We start from the raw sequence: 21125 nt of genomic DNA, 5'->3' as shown, positions 1-21125 counted from the left end.
TCTCACGACCCTGGCCCATGCATCCCGGGGTCCCGGAACGCGGCTGGCTGCAGACATGGGGCCTCGGCCCGCCCCACGCCAACACGACACACAGGGGGTGCACGCACACTGGCAGCGATCCCCGCAGGTCTGAGGCCACAGCTGACGGACAGACGGACTGGCCAGACAAGAGGTTGAGATGGGACGAGATGAGCGCAGTAGAGACCAGCACCCAGCCTGGTCCTCACAGAAGCCCCTCCTCGGAGTCCCCACTGGGCTTGGGAGGGACAGCCGAGGACAGCGGGCTGGGGGTCATCAGGCAGCCCCAGGGGTGACAGCACAGATGGAACGTGGGACACGGGGGGCTCGGCACGGACAGCACGCACTCCCGGCGAAGCACTCGGCTCTCGAGCCGTTACCTGGGGCGCGGTCGCCTCTGGCACAGCTGGGCTGGTGTCCGCAGGAGCTGGGTGGGCGGGCGCTCCGTGCAGCGCCCAGCGAGAGCACGTGGGGGTGGGGGCACCGCCCTGTTCTCTAAAACGCGGAGACACTTTGGACTGAACTTTTGAAAGGATAAACTAGGGAGAGGAGCCGACCTACTGGTGCATGGCTTCTACATCTGCAAGCTGACGACCGAGAATCCCGCGAGGGCGCGCTGCTTGTGAACGTCCTCCGATCCGGAGTGCTGTGACCCCCGGGGTTCAAGGCCGCTTCCAGCCCCAGGCCCCTCCACGCGCTCCAGTCCTCTCTCCAGCTGATGTGTGCAGAGCTTCAGTTTTGATGGTCAGGGGCAGCGGCTGCCTCAGGGCTCCCCAGGCCAAGACTGCTGTGACCGGGGACATCTGCCCCCAGGACAAGGGTGGAGGGTGGCCCATGCCCTGCCTGCCACCTTGACTAGACTCTGGTTCTAGTGGAAGGCTTCAGGCCCGTGGCTGTCCCCAGCCGGGGTCAAGGCAGGATGTTTCGGGGGGCTGGAACGGGGCAGGTCTGTTCGTCTGGGCTTGGGGACCGAGCAGAGGAAAGGGCACAGGCCCCGTGGCCGAGAAGGAAGGGCAGGTCCCGTGCTGAGCGGAGCCAGAGCAGAATGGCCAAGTGGGTTTGGGCAGCACACACCTTGATCCTGCCCTGGGCACACCTGAATCCTCATCAGAAAGGATTGGTGGCAAAGCAGCGTCATCAGCTGGGGCTGGAGGGGGAGCAGCAGGGCCGGAGAGGCCCCCACACCTTGAGAGGGTGTCTGGCCTCTGACCCCCACCTTCCTAATCTCCTTCCCCAAAACCGCGTGACCGTGGAGTGCAGTACCATCAACACCGCGGGTTCTGAGAAAAGGGGCAGGGGCTGAACTCTGCCCGGGCCTCCCCTTCACGGCCCCTGCCTGGGCCCGGCCAGAGACCTCTGGCTGGGGCGTGCCCACCCCGCAGCACCATGGGGAGGTGCGGCCCAGGCGGGGGCCTACCACCTCCTGGGGAAGAGCGGGCTCCAGGGCTACCCGAGGGCAGGCGTCTGTGTGACCCTGGGCGGGTCAACACCGACCTGACGCAACAGGACACAATGCGGACCCGAGGCCCACCGCACAGTCTCTGGTCCTGCGGACATGGGTCACTGCTTGGGGGAGAGCGCCAGGGACAGAGGCTTCCTCCCAAGAGCACCGTCGGCGGACGCTGACCACAAACCACCAAGACACAAGGAAGCTCGAGTCCTGCCAGCAAAGCGCAGTCGACGGGAACCACCTGAGCACAGCAGGCCCGGGATGGCAGGTCTGCTCCAAGTCAGGAGCCGTCCAGGCGTCTCCCACGGGCGCGGCTGCCACTGCCCCCGCCCCGCCCCCCGAGCACACCCCGGCAAGGACTCCGGAGCAGGTCCTGGGACAGGGAATGGATCCACCTCAGCGGAGCAGGCCCGCAGCTAGCTCCCGAGCTGCGACCCCACCGTGGGGGGCAGATCCAGTACTGGGTTCCAGGGGCCACCCTTCGGGGCGCCACGGAGCCCCTGCCTGCAAACCCTACAGCCCGAGGGGGGCCAAGAGCCGAGGCCCAGCACCTTCCCATTCAAATCTTGCGCAGGTTTAGGGAGTGGCCTTAACTGTCTTGAGTCCACTACGTGAGTGTGAAAAAGTCGTTTCGGAGTGCGGTTTCTGTCCTCCTGTGACTCTGGAGCAGAGGGAGCGGAGAGCAGAGCAGCTGGGGCAGATGTCCACTTTCTCCGGAATGTTCTCCTCTGAGGCACAAGCGGTTCTCATGCCTCCAGGACTCTGGCCCTCCTGGCGTTGAGTCCACCTTGCTCTGCGCCAGGACCGCACCTTGGGGGGCGCAGCTCGGCAGAGCGGGCCAGGGCGCCTCTGACTCTCCACCCCCTGCTGAATCTCCAGTCTCGGGGCTGGGCCGGTTCTTTGGCGGGGAAGCCAGCTGGTGGCGTGGTGTGGATGCCCACGGCACCCCTGGGGGCCAGGGGACTGCCCTGCACTGGGGGCCAGGGCTCAGGCAGAGGCCAGGCTGGCCTCCAGAGCAACGGGGGCTGCAGGAGCAGTGGGGGTGGGAGGTGCAGGCCTCTTAGGGCCCCTTGGACGAGGAGGAACCTAGAGGCAGGGAAGGCCTTTCCACCCTGTCCCCAAATGTCAGGAGCATTTGTCTCCAGAACTTTCCAGAAATTCCTCACGCTGCAGCTCAGACACACTGAAAGGCGAGTGAGTCCAGGACCTGCTGGGGCAGTCACTGCCCTTGGGGAGGACCACATTGCTGGGGTGCTCTGTGGGGTACGGAGGATGCAGGTGCTAGCTTCATGGGGCAAACTTCTTGGTGACTGGGTGGGGGTGGGGACAGGCGGCAGCAGTGCGCCCTGTCCCAGGCACAGGGGCCCAGAGTGCTGGGCTCCCCGCCCCCGCCGCTCGCTGTTGGCGCTTGCCTTCCCAGGGCTGAGTACAAGGGACCATCACAGGATGGGCTGTAGAAGGCCAGCCAGGGCACCCACACGTGGTGGCAAAGGCCTGGTCTGGAAAGCCTGCTGCAGCCTCGTGGAGCCACGTCAGGGCAGGTGCGAGGTGAGTCCAGCCAGAGCAGGCGGCAAAGCCCGTGTCCACCTGCTCTGGTGTGCCCGAGACACCCACGTGGGCATGAGCCACGGAGCTGTCCCAAGACCGACCCTGGTCTCCCCGGCCCCCCGAGGGGCTGCAGCACTCACCAACCAGAGAGCCGGCCAGGCCGGGCTCAGACCCACACCCACAGGGGCCGGTCCGGGGGACACTCAGCCAGAGGAGCCCAAAGCTGGCCTCCCCCCTGATTGTGGCCGAAGTGCCCCACGGAGGCAGGAGACCCAGGCAGAGGGCCAGGGCCGGACCACGCCCAGAAGAGCAGGGGTGCAGCCAGTCAGGCCCACAAGCTTCCAGACAGAGAGAGGAAATCCCAGAGCCCGAGGAGCAATCCAAGAGGAAGCGAAAGCCCAGAACCCAGAGCAGAGGCAGGCTCGGCAGACCCTCGTGCCCGTCCCCACCTGCCAGGGCCAAGGCCAGAGGGTCTGCAGAACCACTGGGAAGGCAGACTGACCAGCATGAGAAAACCAGGGCAACTTACTAACTCTAGTCAGGGTCAGCTCAAAATCTGGCCACTTCCACATCAGTGCTGCAAGGAAACACAAGGACTCCGTTGGTGCAGGTGGGGGAGGGGGGGCAGGGGGACCCCGCCAGGGGCACGCGGCCCTGCCACGGGGTAGCCGCAGGGAGGAACAGGAAAGGGCTGCCCGCGGCAGGCGTCCCCAGTCAGCCCACGTGGCCCAGGCCCCCGAGAGGACAGTGACCACGCTGTCCGTCTGCGCAGCTCAGTCCCTGGATGGAGGCCGGCTCACTGAGGCCGCCCAGATCTACGCAGCGAGCTTGGAAGGAGGCACCACACCCAGCTCAGTGCAATAAATAAAACTTTTATTCAAACGACTGCAGTACAGAGCACAATTCAGATTTAAAAAAAAAAGAGAAAAGGAAACAGGAAAATATTTTGAGCACTTTACATCCTCATACGAGTGTCGCAGTTTTGTGTCTACATTCATCCATTGAGCATGGAATCCCCTGGATTTGAGATCTTTTAGCAAAATTAGAACACCAACACGGAAGGCTCTTTGTACATGGGTCCACGTTCTGGCTTTGTATTCTCCTTAAATATAAAATGGGTCTGTGTCTTGAGCTGCTTCTCTCACAAACACTCCCAGCCACATCCTAGTCCACAGGAGAGCGGGTAGAGGGTTTTGTTAGATCACGTTAGAAAAAGGAGCGTCCACAGCTTGGCAGGGGCTCCCGTGGCGGGAGGGGCCGGGCGGGACTGCACCCCGGCTCCTGCCCCAGATTCAGGGTGTGAAGAGGCCAAACCAGTAGCCGCAGAGTCCATGTCCGCTTCGGAAGTCACCAAGACACACAAAAAGACGAGAGCGTTTAGGGAGGACGGGGGCAGAGACTGCCTCCTAACCCCCCACCCCGGGGTGGCAGGCGCAAAGCCGCCCTCCCCAGGGACAGCCCCTGGCGGCCTGGGGGCCACGGTTCCCTCACAAGGCTGTCCAGTGGTTTCCAGAACGCGTTGGGGGGGGGTGGTCTCTGGAGCTCTTCGGAAAGTCCGCGAGGGGCCGCACCTGCCCGCCCCCGCCCCGCCTGGCACCGCGTGAGGTCACACGGCCCTGGGGACGCTGCCCGCCCGCACTCTGGTCTGTACACCGGCCCAAGCATCCGCGGAGAAGGAAGCGCTCAGGGGCCCGGGCTGCTGGGCTGCACGGGGCCGGGGGCCGTGGCCTCCCTCACAGGAGCGGCCGGCTTCCTCAGGAGGCCCCCCGGCTGGCACGAGCCCGTCTGTCGGTGCGGCCCTGGGAGGGGGCGCCTGTGGGGCCGCGAGCCTCCCCTTCCCTGACACAGGTGTCCGTGTCCGCTGGGGGAGTCAGATGCAGGAGTAACAGTACGCACACCAGAGTCCATGCAGATCTGCTTTTGTTTGTCAGGAAAGAAAAGTCCTTTTCCTGTTTTTTTCTTTTTTTTTTTTTTAACATTTTTCTTTTTCTTCAAACTTTAGGCCTGGCTCGCGGTGAGCCTTCAAAAAGGGACAGTGCGTCGTGAACACGGCAGCCGCGGAGCAGACGTGAGGCTGCCTGGCCCCCGCTGCCTGGCCAGCAGCTCCCGCCTGGCGGACGCACGGGGTTGGGGGCGTGTAAACACGGGGGGCAGAGATGGGGCAGCACCATGGACCCTGGGGGATCTCAGAGTCTGGGGTCACCAACCAGAAGGCAGGACAGGGCAGGCGAGAAAGAAAAATAACCCGAGAACAAACCAACAAGAGCGGAGGAGGGAACCGATGGAGGCCAGACAGGTGGGGGGGGCTCTCCCGAGCAGCGGCTGCCCGTGGTCAGCGTCCTCACACTGTGGACACCAGCGTGCCACTGCCGCTGCGGAACAAAGCACAGGACGCTGCGGGGCCGCACACCTCTCCTGCAGCTGCTCCGGTCAGCCGGCTGCCTGGCCCCGGAGCAGGGACGGAAGCAGCCCCCACCCCACCCTGAGCCGGGACGAGGGCCACCAGGACGGAAGAGCAGGGAAAGCACCGGGCTGAGGGCTTGCGGGATGACCAAGAGCCCCGGCAGCCGCGGTGGGCACCGGAGCAGGCTGCGCTCCCGCGGTCCAGGGCGCCCTGCCACCCACCCAGGGTCAGAGCATGAAGGTGGCTCTCCGGACCCACTCGGCAGGACCCTGGGATCGTGGGCTCCTGCCCTAGGACCCCCAGCACTCAGACAAGTGAGGGGTAGGGCGAACAGGCACCCTGGGCCCCGCCTGCCCTGACCCAGGGCGGGGCCTCCACAGTCTCCAGCCAGGCCCCCACGGAGCAGGCCTTGGAGGGTCTGTGAGGGGGCCGGCCCTCCCACCCACAGCTCCCAAGGACAAGTGTGAAAGCCCCTTACCTGCTCATAGCCCGCGCTCCGTAGTCCTCTAGACCCTGGGGAGGAAAGGCAACCCAGGTTAGGCCGGGGGTCCTGGGGGCGAGGTGGGGTCTGCAGGACAAGAGGGGGCTGGGCGCACCACCCTTGACCTGAGTGGGCACGCAGTACTGCCTGCAGCTGAGAGCGTGGAGGGCCCCTCCCACGTGCACAGCAGTGACACCCCAAACTCACGGGGACATCTCCTCATCTGGCCAGCGGCAGACCATGCATGGTATGAGCTCAGACTCAGGGGCACAAGCAAGACACGTCCCCCGATAACCCCCTCCACGCACACGTCCCGTGGTGAGCGGTCAGGGGCTGTGGTCACCTGCGGGTCACCTGATGAGAGCACCAAGGCAGGCGAGCGTGGGATTACCTACGTCTTGGAGCAGGCAGGGGGGCCTCCCTGGGAACCAGTGACACTTGCAGGGAGGGGGCGAGGGCCAGGCGGGGAAGCCAGCCTGGGCCAGTCCCTGGGCGGAGCATGCCCCTGCGCCCCGAGACACCAGCGGCAGCGCCCCGGCTATGGGGCCGAGGGAGGGGCTGTGGACACCACCACAGCTCTGCCGGCCTGGCCTAGGGCCATCAAGGGCCGCTGGGGACACCCTCCTTGGCTGTCTCCGCGCCAAAACCAAACCTGGACGCCGGGAAGTGGGAGCAGCGTGCAGTGCCCAGGCCGGCCTAGGCTCAGCCAGCTGTGTCCTGGGCCCAGGTGGGGCTGGACGCGGCTGGAGCGTCTCCCACCCAGCAGGCTGGACCCATGACCCCGAGGTGCCACGCCTCTCCCAAGCTGGATCGGCCTCCCCGCTGCTGTTGCCCTGAGCACCAGCACCAGCCTCACCTTCCCTGTCAGGCTCCGTCCCGGGCCTCAGCTACACCTCCCCGGTCTGGTCCTTCCCACCACATAACTGTCTCTGCCCAACTGTAAGCTCCTCCAAGACTGCTCCCTCACACACAGCACCTCACTCGCGATGGCCTCACAGGAAGGGTGGGGGCGAGGCTGCTCAGGACGGTGCTGAGTGGGGCCTCTCCTGGACCTCACCCACCTACACCACCACTCACCCCAGCCCGGGCAGGTGGAGACCCAGGTGAGCACCTGCTGCCCACATCTTAGAGAAACTCCCCTTCTCCCCGCTCCCGGGGGCTGGGGCGCTGACCCCCAAGTTGGGGCCCAGTCCTGAAGACTGCAACTGAGAGCAAAGCTGTTGGCCCCTACTCCCCACGTGGCCACAGCAGACAAGTGTTCCAGAAGCCTCGGGCTCCTACAACCTACGAACCTTCCCACGCAGAGCCGTACTGTCCACACTCACACCCTGACCCCACCTGGGTTTCAAAACCACCACCGTACACTCTAGGGGCTCTACTGGGGACCCGCACCTGGGACCCAAGCCTTGACCTCCTGCCTCTGGCCACTTGGTACTGGGTGACCTGGGCATGAGTGCCTAGCCCTGCCTCCCGAGGCCCAGAGACACACTACCAAGAAGCCTCTGGCCACATCCCGGGACTCGAACGCAAGTGCTCATGTCCACGCTCGCACCGTGACTGCCGGAGCCCAAGAGCCTCAGGGAGGGGGCTCCTGGACACGAAGTCCTCCCTGACGCCCAGGCCCCCTGCGAGGGGGGGAGGCCTGAAGGCCACCGATGCCCCAACCGGAGGGAAGGCCAGGCAGCGGGACCGCCTTGGCCTTCAGCAGAGCCGCTTCTGGGGCCCCTCCCGCGGCGCTCACCTGGGAGAAGGCAGGTACAGCCACACTGTAGGGCCTCTGCTTGAAGGTGCCGGCTGCCTGGGCCGGGAACGCACGGGAGGCTGCGCCGTAGTCGGGGGGCGGGAGGGCTAGCTCCTCCTTGTCCAGGAGGTTCCCCGTGCTGCTGCTTTTCCCCTGCTGCAGGCTGTGGGGGCAGAGGCTTAGGGGCTGGCTCCACCCCGGCCCCCAGGACCCCATCCCATCCTCCACCTTCCCCACGCCTCCCTCAGACCCTTCGAGAGGGCCTAACGAGGGGCTGCAGCCTCACCGAGCCAGTGGAACCGGGCCTGAAGGTGCGGCGGCAGGAAATTCCTAAAGCCCGTGCACCCCACCCCGACCCCAGTCCTCCCGGCGCCGCTCAGCCCCTTCTGGGGCCCCGCACACCCTGCCCAAGGGAGGCGTCAGCAGGGTGTGCTCCCGGGCCCAGTGAGGGGGCAAGGGAAGCCCCACCCCATAGAGCACCCGGTGACCTTCCTCACAAAGTGGCCCGCACCCACAGCCCCCAGGACCTCAGCACGCAGCTGGGTGTGGGGGCAGCACTGCGGGCGGGAGGGGACCAGAGCCCGGCCAAGCCCTTTGAGCAGAGAGCGGGCGCGGCTCACAGACCCACAGCGCCCTGTTCTCGCGGCAACCTTTCCAGAGCGAAGGGCCAGCAGCCTGGGTCAGCATGCTCACCTCATGTGCAACCTGTCGCTGCCATCGCTGTCCAGAACCCGGGTGTAGGAGAAGGGAAACCAGCCCCGCCTGGAGAAGAGAGCACAGGTGAGAGGCCCCAGGGCCCAGGTGCCCCCGGCTCCCCGGCCTGGCTGCAGCCGTCTCTCTAGCGAACACAAGCAGGTGCTCGGAGCAACAGCAGACCCCAGCCGGCACCCTGGGCACACACGGGCCCTGGACGGGAGGCTGGGCACCGCCGGCAGAGCTCCCGCGTCCGCGGCAGCCAGGGCCGGTTTCCGGCCGCACCGACAAAGCAGAGCAGCGGTCTGGAGAGCAGGCAGGGGTGCCGTTTGGGAAGGATGTGTCCTAGCCTCTCCCCGCTCATCACCCCCTCCCCAGATGGCGGCCGCCCGGAGGCGGGAGCCAAGCTGCGTCCAGCCCCTCCGTCCCTGGCTACGGCAGGCAGGGGCCGCGAGTCTCCATCTCGCCACCAGCCACCTCCAGACGACAGTGGTGCTCGGGGGAAGGGGCGGCTCCTGACCAGGGCAGCCCCACAGTGGCTCGAGAACGAGAGGCTGGCAGAACCTTGGGGCCACGGGGGTTAAATTAAGCCGTGAAGACACAGGTCCTGTGACCCGATGGCCCAGCACACAGGCTGATCAGAGGAGACTGGGCAGCAGAAGGCCTGGGGTGGACGGCTGGCCTCTGCCAACTGGGAAGCCGCACACCCGACAGCAGGGAAGGTAGGTGCCAGACGGGCCGCGGCGTGTGCGTGCGGGGCTCTGGGCCAAGTGGGTGACGCGGGCGGTGAGGGTGATGGGCTGGTGAGAGACGGTCTGTGCCGCCGAGATTGGACGACTGAAAACCCACGGCGGGATAGTCAGTCTGGAAAGGACGCGAGCCGCCAGGTCGTCTGAGGGCCGCAGGGTCAGGAGGCCTGCTATCCGGGCCCGGGCCGACAGCTGGCTGGGAGGGGGGCGGCCTGCGATGCTCACATTTTGGTCTTCTCGCTCTCCCCGTAGTGCCAGCCGTCGCGGGCCTCAGGCACCAGCAGGGTGATGAGGTCTCCCTCCTTGAAGCTCAGCAGGGTGCTGTTGTCCCCGGCCGCGTGAGAGAAGATAGCTTTCACCCGCATGCGGCCGTTGCGTTCCAGGCCAGCCGCCATGGAGCTGGAGCGCGGCAGGGTCTTGTTCTCAGCTGTCGGGACGACAGGGTAGGAATGAGGGGACGTGCTTGTCCTCCTGTCGGCTCAGCCTGACGGGAAGGTGCTAGAAGGCCCCGGGCGGGCCTGGAGGGGGACGCTCGTTTGGGCAGGACCCAGACGCTGCAGAGGCGGATCCAGCTGCAGACCTACCGCTCACCAGCTGTGGGGCATGCTGGGCCTGGACCTCAGCTTTCCCACGTGCTCATCGGCAGACCCTCACCGGCTGGGAGGGGGGGCTGTCCCACTGTCCCTTACAGCCCTGCCAAGCACCGCCTGCGTGCTCCCATCACAGGCTGAGCCCAGATGTCCTGGCACAGCCCCGCCCTATCGTGTTCGACTTGAGGGGAGCCAGGCAAAGCCCGAGGCTCCAGGACAGAGATCTCACCGGGGGCCCAAGGGGGCCGCACCAGGGCACGCGCACGCTCGGGGCTCTGAGGGAGGCCTCCCCCACCTCCCCTCGGGTATGGCGTGACGGCTGGGGGCTGGGGGCACGTCCGAGCCCTTACTGGCCGCATAGCTGTTCTTCGGGGCCACGCTCTTGCGCACGGGGAGCGTGTTGGAGTAGGAGTCGCTCAGCTTGCTCTGGGACTGTGGAGGAGACGAGGCCTTGGGCTGGGCGGCCTTGCGGTCGGCCCAGGGGCTGTAGTCCTCACCATCTGGGCCCGAGACGCCATTCATGACGGGCGTGCTCTCCTGGGCAGACAGCCGCTGTGGAGAAGAGGCGGGGGATGGGGGGGTGGCGTCGCGGGCGAGCCTGGTCAGGTGAGGCCGGCGTGGGAACCCCTCACCCGGCCACCCCGGTGCAAGCGTGGGGGCCATCCTTCCACACCCATAAAGCTTGCTGGAGGCCGCGGACTCACCCCCACAAACGGGGCCAGCTCGGGCGGCACCGGCAGGGGTTTGGCCCCTGGGATAGGGTCTGAGATGACCAGGCTGGACTTGGAGGCCGACAGGGTGCTGGGGAGGACGGAGCCGTTGCTCCCGGCCATCTGCTGCATCAGCTGCGCCGCACGGTCCGGGATCTTGTTGGGGTCGGCGCAGGCCTGTTGCCACAGCGGCAATTTCTGTGCCAGCAGCTCCTTGCCCTGAAGCAGAGGAAGCAGGACATGGCAGGACCAGGCCGGGCACGCAGCGGGGCCCGGCCCCAGACACACGCCCCCACTCAGGAGGGGCACACCTGCCTCAGGCTCACGGCTGCGCCACACCAGGTGATGACTCAGCCAGATGCGGCCCCGGGGGTCCCTGACCCCCAGCCTGGGAAAGAGGCGGGCTGTTGCCGTAAGCCACGCAGTCATGGGGCCAGCCGGGCTGAGACAAAAATGAAGGTCTAACCTGGTCGGGGGCCGCCAAAAAAGGAAAAAGGGACAGAGGCTCCATGGGCAACCATGAGGTCCTGGGGAGAGCGTCATTCTGGGGTCCCGAGCCGCGGTCAGGCCCAGCTACGGGTGCAGGAAGGCGAGACCCCATCATGCGGTACCGGATAGATGCGAGGTGACAACTGCCCCCGCCCCCAACGCAGGGGCCCGAGAGCCCAGCTGTCCCTCCAGTGTGCACCAGGGCGTGCCCAGGGCGCAGCGAGCTGGACGAGCACGGGGCCTAACAAAACATGACGAAGCCACGGGTCTGGCGAGGAATCCCAGAACGAGGGACAGCCGAGTGGGGCGCCAGCCTGAGGTTCCCTGCAGCCCAGCTGGGGTCTGGCGCCCACCTCATGGGCCTGTCCAGGGCTTGGGGGCAGCTGTGCCCTCCCTCCTGTTTGGCCAAAGTGTCTACCTGACCTGTAGCAGACGCAGTCACCCGTGTGCCACTGCAGAGCCTGGAGCTCCCCTGGGTGGAGTGCTCCCTAGCTCGGGGCAATCACTGTCCCTGAGACCTCCGAAGGGGCTGTCCGGCCCTCACTGCCTCTCCCCACTCTGACCTGTGTCTGGGCACGGAGGGGGCATCTGTGTGGGAGACGTGGAAGAGGCTAGAAAAAGGCCCTGTGAGCAGGCCACACCCTCCACTGTGAGCTGGGTGAGACCAGGGGCCAGCAGACCGTGGCCTGGGCGCCGGCCGCCTGTTTTGTAAACGAAGTTTGATCGGAACACAGCTGTATCTGCTCCTCCACACATCTGGGGCTGCTTCTGCGTGCTACGGCCCAAACCCAAAATGTTAACCTGGACCCTGGCTGAGATAACTGGTTGATAGGTCTGGGTGGTGGTGACAAGGCCACAAGGATCCAGCACCACACGGGGGTACCTGCAGGGTCAGGGTGTGGCTCTCGGAAGGGCTCCACAGCTGGGCTGACCGGCCAACCTAGGGCTCCCACCTGGTGATGAACCGCGTCGCTGGGGCTAGGACCCACCTGCTGGGGAGATGCCTGGGGCCTGCTGCAGGGAAGAGCCTGGGGGGGGGGGGCCTGCCCTGGGCCTCTCTAGATCCGCCTGGGAGGGCTGCATCCAGCTCCCTGGGAGGTCAGCTCTCACCTCTCGCAGTGACAATGGCTTTCCTGCCCTCTCTGCCGCCTGCCACACCAAGGAGCCCGCAGCCTCCCTGTGACCTGCCGTAGGGCCCAGCTGCCGCCAGAGGGCGCCACCGCCCACAGCAGCGCTGCCGGGAACTGTGCAGGCCGTGCGGCCGCCCCCGCTCCGCAGCTCACAGCTGCTTCCACGGTGGCTCCCCGGCGGCTGCTCCCACAGGGGACGCAGGTCCTTCCCTGTCCTTGCCTCGCACCTGGGAGCGGGCCCTCAGGCAGGCCCGGGAGGCAGAGCCGCTCTGCGGAGGGAAGGCGTCTCTCTCCTACGCAGCCCAGACCGTGGGGACTGCAGAGCATGTCCCCCATCAAGCACACGTGTGTGAACGTGCACTTACCCCGCTGATCCGCAGACCCCTTTATGGAAAAAGGATCTGCTGAGCTCTTGGAATGTTCTGGAACGTTCCAGCAGACAGATCTGCTCCCTCCCCAGCTCCCGACTATGGACTCTGAACAGGGGCTCCTCCAGACCCTCTACGAGGGGCTCCCTGGCACTGCAGCCCTCCCCGAGGAGCCAGCCTCCTGCCACTGTCCTCAAAACAGCGCTAACAATTTCTAACCGAAGTCTCCGAGACGTCTGCAGCGTCTGGCCCGGTGACTCTCCTACTAGAATGCTGTCCCCGGGGGAATCTGAAATGCATGGTGTTCCTTTCAACACAGCTCAACAGTGGACACGCCCCCGATGGCCACCAGGGACACGAGGGCCCACGGCCAGCAGACCTCACCTTGGAGTGGTAGGCGGCGGAGTTCTTGGCCACGGCGCACTGCTTCTCCACCAGGAAGCAGAACCTCCTCCTCTCCTCGGTCAGGGCCGTCTTGTAGCCGTCCGACACGTAGTTCTCCAGCTCGCCCTGCTTGTTGCTGATTGCGTCGATGTACTGGGGGGCGGGGGAGAGCGTGGGGGACACACACGAGCTGCTGACAGGGCAACACGGGATCCCGCCCAGCTCTGGGCAGCCCCACGAGGGGCGGAGCGCATGTCCGGCCGGCCCACGGGTGGGGCCTGGTGACGACCCACTTGGGCCAAGAGGGCACGGGCAGAGTGACAGCAGGGCAACCCCATGCCCCACTGGGCCACTGTCCCCCTGGGAGCTCGTGTCCCCCGACCCCTGCCCCCTCTTGCCCCAGCAGCCACACACGTGTGGACCATGCTGGCAGATTATGAGGCCTGGCGGCATCGTGGCACCTCCCGTGGATCCTGATTCCAGGCATCTGAAACCACCCTGCTGGTGGACCAGGAAAGCTCGCCCGGCACGATGTGTTTGAGAATGACTAATTCACACCCAAATCCTGCGGGGGTGGGCAGAGAATGCAGGAGACACTGCTTGATGCTGGGGCACGCTGGAACATTCTGATTCTGCAGGCTGGAAACTTTTGGTAACAAAGCACCCTCAAGACTGTAGGCAGCCATCACGGGGAGGCAGGACACACAGTGCGGGGCTCTGCAGAGCCCCGTCAGTGTGTGTGTGATGGGGTCTGCGGGGTCCTGGCCGTTTCTGAAGGGAGCCCCTTGCGGCTGCTTCCCTCCACACCTGGGGCCACTGTCCACGCAGGGAGGCACTGCTGCCGGGGCTGGTCTTTGTGGCCTTGGGGTCTTCCCTGCCCCGAGGGGCACCTCCCGCACCGGCTCTGACTCAGCGTGGGTGGGCGGTGCTGAGTGGAGGTGGGCGCCAGGAGGAGGCGCGCAGAACAGGCTGTTCCTGCTGCCTCCCTGCCCGGCAGCGCTCAGCTGGAGGGCCAAGGACCAGCCTGTGGGTGTGGCTTGTCCCCAACTGGCCACCAGCGCGTGGGCTCAGCCAGCGTGAAGTAGCCACAGTACTCCAAGGCCAGGCCTGCCCAGCCCTGCCACCAAAACTCAGGGCCCCCTCCCTCTGCCTCTGCACACCACCCACCTCACCACCCTGAGCTCCACTGCCCCCCTTGGAGACAGCAGCTTAAAAGGGGCTCCAAATAGCCCGCCCACTGCCGGCAGCCACACCGAGGCCACAGCCTCAAGGAGCAGGCCCTGGGCCTCGCGGGCAGCCGCGGGCTCCGCCGCCGGTGTGCCTGAGGGGACCCAGGATGGCTCTTGGGGAGCAAGCCCCACCAGCCTGGGAGAGAGGTCTGGGCACAAGTAAGAGGCCCCCCTGGCGGGCTCTCTGCTCTGCTCCCTCAGCCCTGCCTCCCCCGCCCCGCACGGTTCCCCCGCCCTATAGCTACTCCAGGAAGTGGGTGAGCACGCCTGGAGCCGGGCGGTGCCCCTGGGGGCGGGGGGGGGCCACAGTGGGCAAGGCTGAGCTTCACGGGGAGGAATCCAGCAGTGGCCGTGGAAGAGGGGGGCTGCCAAGGGGGCCGTTCACACCCACACCCCCTCCCACAAGCCCCACGAGGCGCCTGGGAGGACAGCAGAGCACAGAGGCCCAGGACAGAGCACCCTCTGGATGGAAGGGCCTGGAAGGGGCACGCACACCCCCAGGGCCCCAGTGCTGATGTGCTCTGATCCACGACCATCCCACCCTTCCCCAGGGGCCTGTCAGGGACACGCGGCCCACAGCAAGCGCGCCTTCCTCGGCTCAGCTCGGTGCGCGAGAGCCCCCTAAGGAGAAGTTCCTGCAAGGTTCCAGAAGATGAGGGTTTAAGCCCCCAGGGAGACTCCAAATCCACCCTCTCCCCCTGTCCCTGGGGGCTGCTCTAGCATCCCCACCCTCTCAGCAGTGGCCAGGCCCGGGACGGAGGCGGGCTGGGGGTGGGCCAGGCATGCGGAGACCGCAAGCCTGGGCGAGAGCCAACGCACAGAGATGGAAGTTGGCCCAGAGTGCTGGCCTCCACACCAACTGTCACCTAGCGGGGCCACTGTGAACGGTTAGCATGGGACAGGGTGGAAACCGGGACGCGGGGCCCCCTGGGTCTGCTCACCCTGAGCACGCACAGCCCCCGAGCCAGCCCCGCTGTCCGACCCGCACGTGGTTTCTGGGTTTTTAGGCTGTGGTATGTCTTTCGCAGCAGTGCTCCCCGCTCCCAGGAGTGGAGAGAAAGCAGCGCTGGGCCCGTGTGGGGCAGGGCGCTGGCCTCATTAGCAGGGTCTGCCAGCCTCCCGTGCCGGGGCGGGGGGGGGGGGGGGGGGGGGGGGGGGGGGTGTTTTATTTTTAAGATTTCCATTTATTCAAACAAGCTCCGAGAACGGCTGGGAGCAGTGCAGGTCTCGGGGGGAACGGGACTGAGGTGGAGAGCAGGGCCCTGGCAGGAGCTGGGGGGGCACCCCGACCCCCCGGGGACCACGCCTCCTGGGGAGCAGGCGGGAGAGCCTTCTGAGCTACGCCCTGGGGCAGCCGGCCCTGGGTAGGGCGTGAGGACCGGGGGCAGCGGACAGCTTCCACCACGGGCCCCTGGGCCATCCAGCTGCCCCGAGCACCCCAGCCTGGGCACTGCCCTCACCAGCTGGGACACGGGGCTGCCACTTCTGTGGAGGAATGACAGCCGGCTTTCCTGACCTCCTTTTCCTGGATGCAGCTCCTTGCGGAGAGAGACCACAACTTCACTGGGCAGATCCTGGAAACGTGGACCAACTGAGGAACTTCACCCCTCGAGGGGGACGGGGAGTGGAGGACGCCCCACCCACAGGGCCCGGGCCACGCTGGCTTGCTCTGTGGGCAAGGACACCCACACCCCAGACGTGGAGGAGTGCTGGAGCTCTCCGGAAAAGTGCAGAGGACGGAACACCGCCTGGCTCTGCACCTCCCATGACTGAGCTGCTGGAAATGGCCCCGAGCCTGTCCCTGCTGCAGACGGGCGGGCGGGGGGGGGGCGCTGTGGCTGGCTCCACACTCCCACCCTCCGCTGCCTTTCCTGCTCCCGGCTCAGTGGTGCTATGGTGACCACGCTATAGAAACACCCAGCTGAGAGCATTTAAGACCCCAGAATGCTCCCACTTAGTCACCCTGGGCTGAACAGCCCTGTAATCCGAGAAGACAAAAGTGATCAGAACATATGTCTCCTCTCCGAGGCAAGCGGTGACTCAGAGTGGGGAGGGGCGTCCAAGAACAAACGAGCACTCTGCTTTCCCTCGTCTGATATGGCCCCGGCGGGGCGTTCCCACGTTTCTCAAGAACCCGGTGCTGCCCCTTCAGGTCCCCGCAGCTCATGAATGAGAGCGTAATTCTTGACCCTCAGCTGTCACTGCTGGGAACGATTATTCCCAGGAGACAACGAAGGAACCCCCACGGGCTGCGATTCTCAGGAAAGGACGGCAAAAATCTGACACCCACGTCGCGTCCGGTGACTGGCTACCTGCTGACCAGGCCCGTGTCCCCTCCCTGGTGGGACGGACTCCGCACCAGGCACAGAACAGGAATGCCGCCACCGCTCAGCGGATGAAGCCTCAGCCAGCCTCCATCTCCGGGGACGCGGGCGTGGCGGGGGGCGCCATGGACGTGGTGGGGGGCCACGGCAGCAGTTCAGTGGATTGGAGAACCCTTAAAATTTCATTTAAATCTGAGAGGCCTGAGCAAGACACAGGGCTGGAGCCACTGTCCCATCTTGCCCACAGGCATGTGGTGGGAGGGCTGGCCGTTCAGCTCCTTGAGCCCTGGGGTTCCCATTTTCTTGCAAAAGGGCCCAGAGCTGTCATTAGATCGGCAAGGGGGTCTATGACCAGCAGACCCCAACTGCAGACGCCCTGCCCGAGGACCCTTCCACGCCAACTGTCCCATGTGCCCAGAGGCCCAGGAAAAGAGCGGGGGGCTGCTTAGGTCCTCACTAGTGGGCCAGATGCTCTGACAAAGGCTTAAGGCCCACAGATCAGCATGTCCCCAAGACCCAAGGGGATGGGTCTCCACAAACCTGAGCCAAGGCCCTGGGTGGGTGGCTGCCAGGGAGCATGCCAGCCCTCAAAGACCCACACCACCCAGGGCTGGGGGGAGCTCTGCCCCTTGGGCCTGGAGGAAATCAGAGGCTGGGTTTTAGCACCCGCTTTGCCAGGTGATCCCTGCTGAGCTGCAAAGGCCTCTGGGTCTCGGGTCCTCTGGTAAGCGGAGGGGCTGAACCACACCACCCACGCTGGCACAGCCCCACACGGCCCCACACGGCCGCCCTTGCCTCCCGTGGCCATGGAGGTTCTGCAGTTCAAAATCCACAGCTGATTTTGTACACTTAACAGAAAAGAACATGACATGTCTCACTAATGTTTTCACGGTGATCACGGGTCAAAGCAACGCTCTAGGTGTCTTTGAATAAGATACATTATTTAAAAACTATTAAATTACTACAACAAATTACTAAAACCAAGGGCTGCTTTTTCACATTTTCCCGCAGCCAGCCCTGGGTGTGAGACGACGAGGAGAGTGCGCCCGACATCGCCCCCCGACTCCTGCCTCTCTGACGCCCCAAGATGCCCCAAGTCACTCACGGGCCGTGCAAGTCGGCGCCGAGACCGCAGCCCATGCACAGCTCCATCCGGAGAAGTGGGAGCCAAGACGGCCCAAGTGGCCCGACGGGCTCGAAGGGGGAGAGCGTCGTCCTCCCCCAGCCGCCCCGGGAACGCCGTGCCCCCTGATGCCACCTCTGGACACACAGGCTCCGGGAGGGCGCCGTGGACTCTAGTTTCTCACACCCGGTGGACTTGTCCACAGACCGCCTTCGGGGTAGAAGAGCTTTTTAAACAACAAGAACAGGAGGCACCTAAAGGGCTCGAACGACCAGCACCGTATCAAACTCCACACATTAACAGAACCAGCCTCTGCCATGACCTTTTTTGAAAATCTAAATTATGGTTATTTTGTTTTTGTTTTGTTAATTACACATCCCTTTAAAACGAATTTCCCCCTTTCTCAGACTGGGGATCTGGATGCGTGTGCTTTCTGGAACACACGAGCCCAGGGAGGGGAAGCAAAGTGACTGAAGGCCCCAAGGAGAGCCCACTGCCGCCACGGGGAGGCCTGCCCCACGGCCTCTGAGGAGGCTCAGGAACCCGCTGGACCGCTCTCCTCCAGCACAACCAGCCAGCCGGGGCTGCGTGGCCTGGGAGGAGGGAACGGAAGAGGGACCTGGGCCTGGCCGGACGCCCCCTGCACCTCCGAGCACCCCGGCAACCCCGGCCCCCAGCACCCGCTGCTCTTCCCAACAGCCAGACCCTGCCCGGATCAGGGGCTCCAAGGGCCAGGTTGCCTGAGAACCCCAGACGGCCGCGGCCCACTGTGCTCGGGCAAGTAGGTTGGGCCCACACCCGGGTAACCCCGGGCCGGGCTCCACCCCTCTGCCTCTGGGGCCTTGAAACACTTGGGGTATCGGCAGCCCCTCTCTCAGCGTATGGAGCCCGCATTCAGTTTGGGAGGGACACACTGCTTCCCCGTGACCCCAGCCCACCTCACCCCCGATTTTCTATCAGTCAGGACCCCCTTGAAGGGTGAGGTCTACTGTCTGTGCTCAGTCCTATTCTAGTCAGAGCTAGACCAGGGCTGGGGACAAATGAAATAAAAACAGGGGACACTGTCACCCGGGCCCTACAGGATCTGCCACTTCCATACCAGCCACTCAGAAGCCCTGAGACCATGAGCTGCCCTGTGGGACTGGCTGCCCTTCAGAATCACCCAGAAGTTTTGAGAACCCTGACAAAGGCCACAGTGGAACTGCTCACACCACGTGCCTGGGGAAGGGGACACAGGCCCAGTGGACATGCCGAGGGCCAAAGGGACAGGATCACCAAACCAGGCCTGCCACCCCGCCAGACACACAGCATGTCCTCCACCGACCACGTGCCCTACGGCGCCCTCCACACAGACGGGCACTGCCGTGGGTGTGGAGCTGGAGGTCTGGGGAGCGGCCTCGGCCGTGGGGACAGCACGTGGTGCCTTCCCTACTTCCAGACGCAACCCTTGTCCTAGTTAGCGCCCCAAATGCCTCTGAGTGCCTGTTCCCTGACCTATAATCAAAATCAGTTCTCTTCATGGAAATCCCAAAACACAGTTTCAATTACCGGCAGTTCTTGAAAATGGCCAGCTCTGACCCAGTCCCATTCACAGGGAGCCCACCGCTGATGGACTGACGGACACTCTCGGTCTTCTGCTCTTTCTGGGGTAGGTCTGATCAACTTTACCTTCCTCCACCCTAAACAGCTCCACTCCATGGGCAGGCCCCCTGCCCTGGCACCGCCTGGCCACTGGCCACACAGTTCAGAGGCCTTGGGGGAGGACAAGATGTGTGGGCGCCCTTGACCAGTCGGCCTCTCTGGGAGGCACAGAGCTGTCCGAGGAGCTCTGAGGGTTGGCCCCTGCCCGGCGGGTAGCCTCACCACTCTCCCCAGCAAGTGTTCTGCACACATAAAGCTCAAGTCTGGGAGGGAGCACATGTGGGCTGGGGGCTCTAGGAGACACACAGGGGATCCCAGCAATCGAGTCTCATGAAAGACCACCCACCTCTCCATGGCACTAAGCAAACCCATGCTTGAAACCACATGCCGGAGCCTCCTGGCCATAGCGTCCACCCGTGAGAAAGCCAGTCGCCCAGGCTCGGGCAGTCTGGGCATGCCGCCCGCCACCTGCTCTGCCAGGAGGGGCCCATCAGGGCAGAGGCTTTGGTGCAGCTTGAGGACCCCCGGGAGGGGCCCCCGTATGAGTCACGGACTGTGGGACCTGCTTCCACCTGCACACACAGCCCACCAGGCAGCATATGGCCCAGGCCCCCCTCCCCCGCCCCCAGTGAGGGGCCTTGTGGAGAGGAGAGCCCCCAGGAGTTGAGCCGGGAAAGGCTAGCAGCTGTGTTTGGAGCCCAGGTCACTCCCCTTCCCTGGGGTCATTACTCTCTTCCTCTCAGCCCAAGGGTACGGCCCCAGGAGCCCACACAGGTCAGAATCCCACCTCCTGCCCCTGTAACACCATGTGGGCCCATCTGCCTCTCCCAGCTCTTCCTCAGGGTTGGGGACAGTGCTCAAGCCCCTGCGAATTGTGCAGGGAGACACACAGGAGTGAAGAGCTCGGAGCACATGGTACATGTGGCCACGGGGACAGCCCGCAGGACTGTGGTAGAGCTGGGGCCAGGTGCTCCAGAAAACTGAGAAGGAGATAGCAAGAGGAGGGCCTCACTCTTCCTCACGGAAGGGTCTCCAACAGGACCTCAGCTCTAGGGCAAAAACCACCATCCCAGGGAGCAGGATGTGGAAGGAGGCTGATCACTCCAAAAGGCCCCTGTGGCCCTCCCAGGCCGGCAGCTGCACCTCCTAACAGAAGTCAGACCCTGCCTCCTGGCCGGCTTGGCAAGGCCTGCAGCCACCAGCATGGACAGCCCCACGTGCCAAAGGGCCCACAGGCACCCAGGCAGGCAGGCATCTCAGCAAGGCCACCGGGCGGGTCAGAAACATCCATCCCGGGGGCGCCTGGGTGGCTCGGTCGGTTTAGCGTCTGCCTTCAGCTCCGGTCATGACCCCGGGGTCCCGGGATCGAGCCCCGCATCGGGCTCCCTGCTCGGCGGGGAGTCTGCTTCTCCCTCTGGCCCTCCCCCCTCCTGTGCGCGCTCTCTCTCTCATTCTTTCTCAAATAAAATCTTAAAAAAAAACCAACCTTAAAAAACCCCAAAACACAAGAGAATCAACCGCCCCGGCCAGGTGGCTGGTGGGCCTCCCGCCAGCTTGGAGCGCACCGGGGAGCCCATCTGACCCAGCACAGACCCGGGCGTGGGGCTCTGAGGATGTCCTGGCCCGGCTCCTCGGAGTTCCACATGGTGGTTCAACAGTCCTTTTGCCTCCACGCTCAAGAAAGGAAACGGAAATCACCGGGCACATCCTGGATGTCACTGTGCGGCCACCCCGGGCTGGGCACCACACGGGACCCAGCCCTCCCTGGAAGGAGCTCAGTGACTTGGGGAAATCACAATAAAACCCTTGGATAGTTTTGGATCCAACAGAGAAGGAAGAGAAATCTGGAGAAGCAGAAGGCCAAAAGGTGGCCAGAGGAGAAGGTTCTGAACAGGTGCATGAAAGAGGAAGGGGAATCCCACTAGGTCAGCGTCAGCAGGGGAGGAGGGAAGGACCCCACCTCGTAAATGGGCAGGCAGGCTGCACGACCACACCCCTTGTAAGGGACAAAGCCAGGGGTGCAATCGAGATCCGACAGCCCGGGGGGGGGGGG

General features: G+C 64.8%; 1 protein-coding gene across 8 annotated transcripts in view; it reads right to left on the bottom strand.

The window, feature by feature from the left end:
* The window catches only part of BAIAP2 (BAR/IMD domain containing adaptor protein 2), a 66606-nt gene that overhangs the window by 888 nt on the left and 44593 nt on the right, over positions 1 to 21125 (bottom strand). The window contains exons 7-15 of one of the 8 annotated variants that reach the window (XM_021680928.1): positions 12756 to 12908; positions 10379 to 10603; positions 10025 to 10226; positions 9310 to 9511; positions 8336 to 8404; positions 7643 to 7805; positions 5899 to 5933; positions 3546 to 3593; positions 2700 to 2724 (exon numbers count right to left, since the gene is read on the bottom strand). In XM_021680928.1, the coding sequence (XP_021536603.1) occupies positions 3566 to 3593; positions 5899 to 5933; positions 7643 to 7805; positions 8336 to 8404; positions 9310 to 9511; positions 10025 to 10226; positions 10379 to 10603; positions 12756 to 12908 (1077 nt within the window). In that variant the 3' untranslated portion in view covers positions 2700 to 2724; positions 3546 to 3565. Of the gene's footprint in view, positions 1 to 107; positions 3594 to 5026; positions 5389 to 5898; positions 5934 to 7642; positions 7806 to 8335; positions 8405 to 9309; positions 9512 to 9738; positions 9742 to 10024; positions 10227 to 10378; positions 10604 to 12755; positions 12909 to 21125 lie in introns of those variants that run through there. The other 7 variants (XM_044921808.1, XM_021680927.2, XR_006541298.1 and 4 more) reach the window with 7 other exon arrangements.

The sequence above is a fragment of the Neomonachus schauinslandi genome, chromosome 15 (genome assembly GCF_002201575.2).
Source record: "Neomonachus schauinslandi chromosome 15, ASM220157v2, whole genome shotgun sequence".
NCBI classification, from domain to species: Eukaryota; Metazoa; Chordata; class Mammalia; order Carnivora; family Phocidae; genus Neomonachus; species Neomonachus schauinslandi.
Note: the sequence above shows the minus strand (reverse complement) of the source record. Positions and strands in the feature narration are given on the sequence as shown.